The 7,742-nt window shown below is 44.4% G+C and overlaps 1 protein-coding gene across 1 annotated transcript; it reads left to right on the forward strand.

Annotated features, from left to right (window-relative positions):
- Positions 1–5,324: 5,324 nt before the first annotated feature.
- Positions 5,325–6,065, forward strand: RNF182 (ring finger protein 182; the record flags this gene model as incomplete). Its single annotated transcript, XM_081088372.1, has 1 exon — positions 5,325–6,065. The coding sequence occupies one exon, from the start codon at positions 5,325–5,327 to the stop codon at positions 6,063–6,065; it is 741 nt and encodes a 246-aa protein (XP_080944498.1).
- Positions 6,066–7,742: the final 1,677 nt, after the last annotated feature.

A 7,742-nucleotide genomic window follows, 5' to 3' on the forward strand; every position in this document is an offset into this window, starting at 1 on the left:
GGAGAACAGGAGTTCAGTTGCTCGCTATGACGTGTGCTGACCACCAGGGGGCGGTGTGGACCATGGCTGGTGATCAGTGGTGGTGGCGGGGTGCTGAGTGAGGGAAGGAGGAAGTGGAGGTGGGTTGGGGGGGGGGGGAATTGTGCTGTGGCAGTGCATGGGTGGCGAGGGAAGAAGTGGCTGGCCAGGCCTAAGGACCCTACCTGTGCATGAATTTTGTGCATTGGGCCTCTAGTTTATCTTATAAGTGGAAGTTTGCACCTTTGACCACTTTCTGCCAATTCCCTGTCCCTTTACCCCCTACTTACGGTAACCACAAATCTAATCTTTAGATCTCTTTTTCTATGTGTGTGTGTGTGTGTGTGTGTGTGTTTTATTTTTTTATTTATTTTTTTAGATTTCACATATAAGATCACATTTATGCCAAGCCGGCTTGGCTCAGTGGTTGAGCATTGACCTATGAACCTGGAGGTCACGGTTCAATTCCTGGTCAGGGCATGTGCCTAGGTTGTGGGCTCAATCCCCAGTTAGGGGCATACAGGAGGCAGCTGATAAATGATTCTCTCTCATCATTGATGTTTCTATCTCCCTCTCCCTCTCCCTTCCTCTCTGAAATCAATAAAAAAGAAAAAAGATACATTTATGGCTGACTTATTTTACTTTAGCATAATGCCTTAAAAGTCCGTCCATGTTGCAGAAAACGACAGGATTTCTCTTTTATGGCTGAATAATTCCATTGTGTGTATGTATGAGTGTGTATTTATTACACCTTTATCCATTCATCCATCAATGGGCACTGAGGTTGTTTCCATGCCTTGGCTATTGTAAGCAATGCTGCTGTGAACCTTGGAGTGCTTGTATCTCTTTGATATGGTGTGAACCTTTTCATGTACCTGTTGACCATTCATATATCTTCTTTGGGGAAATGTCTATTCAGGTCCTTTGCCCATTTTAAAATGGAATTATTATTATTATTATTGCTATTGAGTTGTATGAATTCTTTATATATTTTGGATATTAACCCCTGATCCAGTATATGACTTACAAATATTTTTTTTCCATCCCATAAATTATTTTTTTAATGATCATTTCTTTGCTGTGCAGAAGCTTTTTAGTTTGATGGAGTACCACTTGTTTACTTTTTGTTTTGTTGCTTGTGCCTGAGGTGTCATATTCAAAAATTCATTGCAAGATCCAGGCCAAGGAGCTTTTCTCCTGTGTTTCCTTTTAGGAGTCTTACATTTAAGTCTTTAATCCATTTTGAGTTAATTTTTGTGAGTGGTGTAAGGTAGGGTTCTAATTTTATTACACAAAAGCCTTTTGTTGGTTTTTCTGTATGTATACTCTGGCTTTCTATGCTTTTAGATGCAATTTTGCTTATTTATCCCCATTGAATATTTCGCTCTCTCTTTTCCTGATGTCATTATGTGTGTGTTTACATACTTTTTTTCTTTTTCACACAACTTCACACACAGCAGTTCTTTTGATGGCAATCAAGGCAATCACTGCTATTACTATCCACTTCAGTGTGCCTGTGATTCAGAGGGTGTGAGGCAGCTGCAAGGAGAATGTAGCAGGTTCAGTATGGATGGGCCTTTGTCTGTGTGGCTACCAGGACGACAGAATGAATGGGAGCTGTACAGTAAGTAAACCACCTGCCCAGGACGAGGGACCGTTCTCTTGGCAGCTAGGACCCAGTGTGATAGAGCACCTTCTCATCTTTGACTGTCGTCCTGGAGTTGTTCATCCCACAGGAGAATACAAAGTCTCTTGGTAGAACTGTGGGGAAGAATGTTTTGTAGTGATTTGGGCACATGTATTCTGAACATAATCAGGATCAGAAATGAAGAAAATATCTAGGATACACAGAAGGAAAAGGAATACAGGAGTTATGCTTGTGTCTGTATGTCCTTTTTGTGTGTAAGAGTGGATAGATAGTAACTAGCTTAGGGTAGTAATTATGAAATGCGCATATATATATATATATACATATATATATATATATATATATGTATATATATATATATATATATATATATATATATATACACACACACATACATACATACTAGGGGCCCGGTGCACGAAATTCGTGCACTGGGTGTGGGGTGGGGGGAGTGTCCCTCAGCCCAGCCTGCCCCCTCTCACATACTGGGAGCCCTCAGGCGTTGACCCCCATCACCCTCCAATCGCAGGATCGGCCCCTTGCCCAGGCCTGATGCCTCTGACAGAGGCGTCAGGCCTGGGCAGGGGACCCTCATTTCCCCCCATCACTGGTTCTGCCCCCAACCCAGGCCTGATGCCTCTGGCCCAGGCATCAGGCCGGGGCAGGGGACCCCCAGACCCCTCCGATTGCTGGCTCTGCCCCTTGCCCAGGCCTGATGCCTCGGCCAGAGGCGTAGACCCCCATCACCCTCCGAACGCCTGATCAGCCCCTTGCCCAGGCCTGACTCCTCCGCCAGAGGTGTCAGGCTTGGACAGGGGACCCCCATCTCCTCCCGATCACTGGCTCTGACCCCTGCCCAGGCCTGAGGCCTTTGGCCCAGGAATCATGCCTGGGCAGGGGACCCCCATCTCTCTCTGATCGCTTGCTCCACCCCCCACCCAGGCCTGACGCCTCTGACCCAGGCTTCAGGCCTGGACAAGGGGACCATCATATCCCCCCAATCCCCGGCTCCGCCCCCCCCCAGGCCTGATGCCTCAGCCAGAGGAGTTGACCCTCATCACCCTCCGATCACCAATCACCGGATAGGCCCCTTGACCAGGCCTGAGACCTCCAGCAGAGGTGTCAGGCCTGGGCAGGGGACCCCCAGCTCCCCGCGGTTGCAGGCTCCGCCCCTGCCCAGGCCTAACGCCTCTGGCTGAGGCGTCCGGCCCGGGCAGCGGGGACCCGCAGCGGCAGCAGCGCCGTGATCTCCTGCTCTGCCCCTGCCCAGGCCTAACACCTCTGGCCGAAGCATTAGGCCTGGGCAGGGGACCCCCAGCTCCCCGCGGTTGCAGGCTCCGCCCCTGCCCAGGCCTAACGCCTCTGGCTGAGGCGTCCGGCCCGGGCAGCGGGGACCCGCAGCTGCAGCGGCCCCGCGATCGTGGGCTCTGCTTTAGGCCCAGGCAAGGGACCCCTAGCTCCTGGGACTGCCAGCTTCGACCGTGCCCAGCTCCCATCGCTGGCTCCACCCCTACTTCCTGCTATCACTGGCCAGGGCAGCAAAGGCGCCTGATTCTCCGATCATGGCTGGGGGGCAGGGCAAAGGCGGCCCAGTTGTGTGACACGGTGGTAACAGGCCGCCTTTGCCCTGCTCCCCCCTGGGTTTCCGATCACTGTCAGTGGCAGGGGGCTTCTTCCTGCTTTCCCTTTCGCCTCCCTGCATTGTGCCTACATATGCAAATTAGCCGCCATCTTTGTTGGCAGTTAACTGCCATCTTAGTTGGCAGTTAATTTGCATATAGCCCTGATTAGCCAATGAAAAGGGTAGCACCGTACACCAATTACCATTTTTCTCTTTTATTAGTGTAGATATATATTGTAAACTTTATTTTTAAAAAATCCTACCTATATTTTTTGGTTGATGTTAGGTTCTATTTATTGATTGACTTCCTTTTCCCACCAAGAATATCTTGCTACTAATATTCATTATATTATACATTCTTGTATTATATGCTCAATTAAAAATGTAGTTAAAGTCATGAGTAAAAAGGAAGGTAATATCTATTCATTTACTAGTTATTCATGATTTCAGAAATGATCCAAGTTTAGCTACCCACTGCCTCTTCTCTTTTTATAAATTTTTTTTTGTTAATCCTCACCTGAGGATATTTTTTTAATTGATTTTTTTTAAAGAGAGAGTGGAAGGGAGTGGGGGAGACAGAGAATCAAACCCAAGACCCTTCAATCTGCGGGCCGAAGCTTTAACCACTGAGAAAACTGGCCAGGGCCTGCCTCTTCTCTTTTAAGGCAGCATGACCCATAGGAAACTTTAAATTCTAGCATAGTTGCACTCGATTTCTCAGGACTGTTATGGCAGCCTTCTGCTATTATTGCTTGGGGGGGGGGGGGTGTGAAGGGAGATGCTCAGAAATTCAATACATTTTTATATTTTTCCAAGTAAAACATTATTTAAGACAAACCTACTACCAAAGTCATATATATATTAAAGCAAAATAAAATTTATTTGGATATTTTTCATATTGCTTCTCCCTTCTATTAGTACTAGTAATTGAGAACTAACTGTGCACATGAAATCAACCTTCAGTCATTTATCCAAAGCCAGTAATAGCAACTAAAGGCTGACAATAAGGACAGTTGATATTTTGCTTTCTGTTCACTACAGAAAGAGTTTACATAAGCTAAGGTATGCAGGTGGGTACACCTTGAGTGCTTCTTGGTAGCCATGCAGGCGTGACTCTTCATCTTTGCAGCTATAGCTGCGCATGGTTATCGTGTTTACTCCTGTTTCTTGAGAATTAGACTTGGCCTGTTATAGTGCTTACGGCAGGCGTCATGGGCTTCACTCTTCCTTGAGTGCATGTGTATGAACAACTATGGCTTTTAAGACTAGTACTGAAACAAAGAGTTTGAAATTGAATAGTCAAATGGTGAAGGCATTTATAACAGATTTCTTTTCACTGGGAAGGTGAGGACAATCTTATTGTATTTAAATATGCTGTCATCTCTATCAGAGTAATTTCTGAAAACACATGGTAAGCATTTATCCTGAAGGGTTCTCTTCTTTTGTGTGTTCCTAAGCACTATTGAGGGTATTTAGGCAACTGGTATTTACACCAAGGACATTCTGAATTCGTTTGTAGTGAATTGAATTTGATGACAAGTGTATCTATTTCAGATGTGTCCCATTCTATTTTCAAAGAGGCCGGGATTTGTTACAGGTTCCAGAAAGAAAATCACTACCTAGCTATACTCACAGTGCTCTGGTGTGTATTTTACGCCACTAAGATTCTTAATTCCTTCTTTACATTTATACTTGGGGGCTAAAAAAGCTAAGCATGGAGATAACACGTTTCTATTCTGGAGGCAGAAATGTGGAAGGGGATTTAACCTTTTAAGTTTTACTGCTCCAGTAGAATCCTCACTATATTAGAATCTCTTTTTTCCTTTGCAGACCCCTCATGTGGCCTTTTCAGATATGCATTTGAGACAGAGTGAAATGTAGAGGCTGAAATGCCTGGAAGATTTCTTGTTTCTGTCACCACTTTTCCTGGCTTTTAACTCTGCCTGATTTGAATGATGTGATATTCAGAGGGACACCTTCACTGAAGTCGTTCTCCAAAAAGACACATCTGCCCAAAGATTGTATATATAATCCAAGATGGCTAATCAGCCACCAGAAGACGCTGCAGAGTCTCAGGTCTCTGACGAGCTCGAATGTAAGATCTGCTATAATCGATACAATCTGAAACAGAGGAAACCCAAAGTGCTGGAATGTTGTCACAGGGTTTGTGCCAAATGCCTCTATAAGATCATAGACTTTGGGGACTCCCCCCAAGGTGTCATCGTCTGTCCCTTCTGTAGGTTTGAGACATGCCTGCCAGATGATGAAGTTAGTAGCCTGCCTGATGACAACAACATCCTCGTGAACTTGACTTGTGGGAGCAAAGGCAAGAAGTGCCTGCCAGAAAACCCCACTGAGCTGCTGCTGACCCCTAAGAGGCTGGCCTCTCTCGTCAGTCCTTCTCACACTTCCTCCAACTGTCTGGTTATAACCATCATGGAGGTGCAGAGAGAAAGCTCCCCATCTCTGAGCTCCACTCCTGTGGTAGAATTTTATAGGCCTGCAAGTTTTGACCCTGTTACCACTGTGTCACACAACTGGACTGTGTGGAACTGTACTTCCCTGCTGTTTCAGACATCCATCCGGGTGCTGGTTTGGTTGCTAGGTTTGCTCTACTTCAGCTCCTTACCCTTAGGGATCTACCTGCTGGTCTCTAAGAAGGTCACCCTTGGGGTCATCTTTGTTAGCCTCGTCCCTTCGAGCCTGGTTATTCTGATGGTGTATGGTTTTTGCCAGTGTGTGTGTCATGAATTTCTAGACTGTATGGCACCTTCTTAATTGATACTGCAAACTAAGAAATTTGACACACATTGCTATGTTTCAAATTAGGTAATTTATCACAGATTTTATATTCTCTATGCTTAGACATATTGGCCATATGTCTGTGGTCCATTTTTCCATCAAATGTTGACACAGTGAGTTTTCATGTGTGCTGGAAGTACAAATGTTTGTTTCTATTTAGGTGTTAGCAGAGAAGCAAAAATATGTAAGCTAAGCCTTCATGGAGCTCTTTGCATGAGTCTTCCCAGAGAATGGTCAGGATTTCACTCAACCCTGCTAGGTGGACTCTGAGGGGCTGGGCAGAAGTGTTAGCCTGCAGTGGAGTCTTCATGGAGGTTAGGAATGACCTGATTCCTCTTCTCATCATCGTTGATAATTTATGATGCAGGGTGAACGCAAGAGGAGAGCTGTTCCAAGACACATCCACTAGAAAAGGGAGCACCCCCCACAGCTCTGTTGTTGGGGCTCCCCGTGTTCCCCTCAGCTGTTTCTCTTAGAAGTAATGCTGCTCTGTGTGGGCTGCTACTTGACTTGAGGTGCTTGTTTCCTTTGCATGTGCTCCCTTGTCAAGAGGAAGCTGGGTGGGCCTCATTCCCTTGTGTGGTTTTAGTCAAATATCTGTCTGCCACAATATACTAAAGAGAACTAAAAGCATTAAGCCATTTGCATGAAAGGAAACTTCATGACAGTATGGCCACTTGTCTTTGAGATGCAGCCTTTCCTTATATTTATTTCCTCTCTCCTCTCCTCTCTGAAATTCTCACAGAGCAGTTATAGTTCATGGAAATCTTCATTTGCATCTTTCCTTAAAACATTTCAGTTTAGTTTTTTGTTTTAAACTACATGGTTCACTTAGCCCCACCCCTTATCGTGAGAGGGCTTCATTTAAATTAGTTGCTATAAGTTTATGAAGATTTTGTTTTTTCCCCCATTGTAAAGTCAATTGACTAATTTAACTTAATCCTATAACAATTTGGGGGTAAACTGTGATAGTGGAAACCCAGAAAGAATGAATGAGATGTTCTGGTTCACAGTGTGACATGCTGAGAGCCTAAATATTTTGCTGTGCTCTACTGAGTTAGCCTAAGTGTAAGGCTTGGGTTTGCGTGCCAGGCTATTGCAACAGGCCAGGCAAAAAGATGAGCAAGAAGCAGACAAGGCTGGTGCCCTACTGGAAACGACCCTTCCAGGAAGTAAAATGAAGGTGACGGAGTCAGTTTTAGAACAGATTCAAGTTCTTACACAATTTATTTCAAGTAAAATATAAGCTATGTGACTTCAATGAATGAACTTCTTTTCAAGATGTAGGGGAAGTTGAATGTACATATTTATGAAAAGAAATTGTTCAGCATATTTTAGGTTTGAAGGAATAGAATTTCCACAGAGATTAGACAACAAAAAGCTTTTTAATCTCTAAAAACCATTACTGATGATTAACATTAAAATATTTATAACTCTTAGAAAGGGGCATTACTAAGACAACTTTAGCTTATTTGTGATGAAACATTTGTTGTGTGATATAGTTACAGTGGACCAGTTCCAAACCCCTTATTCAGGAAACATTGACACTTATTTCTAGAATAATAGTTTGATTTCAATAATATAACTATTAACTTTGAGACTATGTATGCCCAAGGTAAGTATGACAGCAAAGTGTATGTGGGATATGGTCCA

The sequence above is a fragment of the Myotis nattereri genome (assembly GCF_964212035.1).
Source record: "Myotis nattereri genome assembly, chromosome: 3".
In the NCBI taxonomy this organism is placed as follows: Eukaryota; Metazoa; Chordata; class Mammalia; order Chiroptera; family Vespertilionidae; genus Myotis; species Myotis nattereri.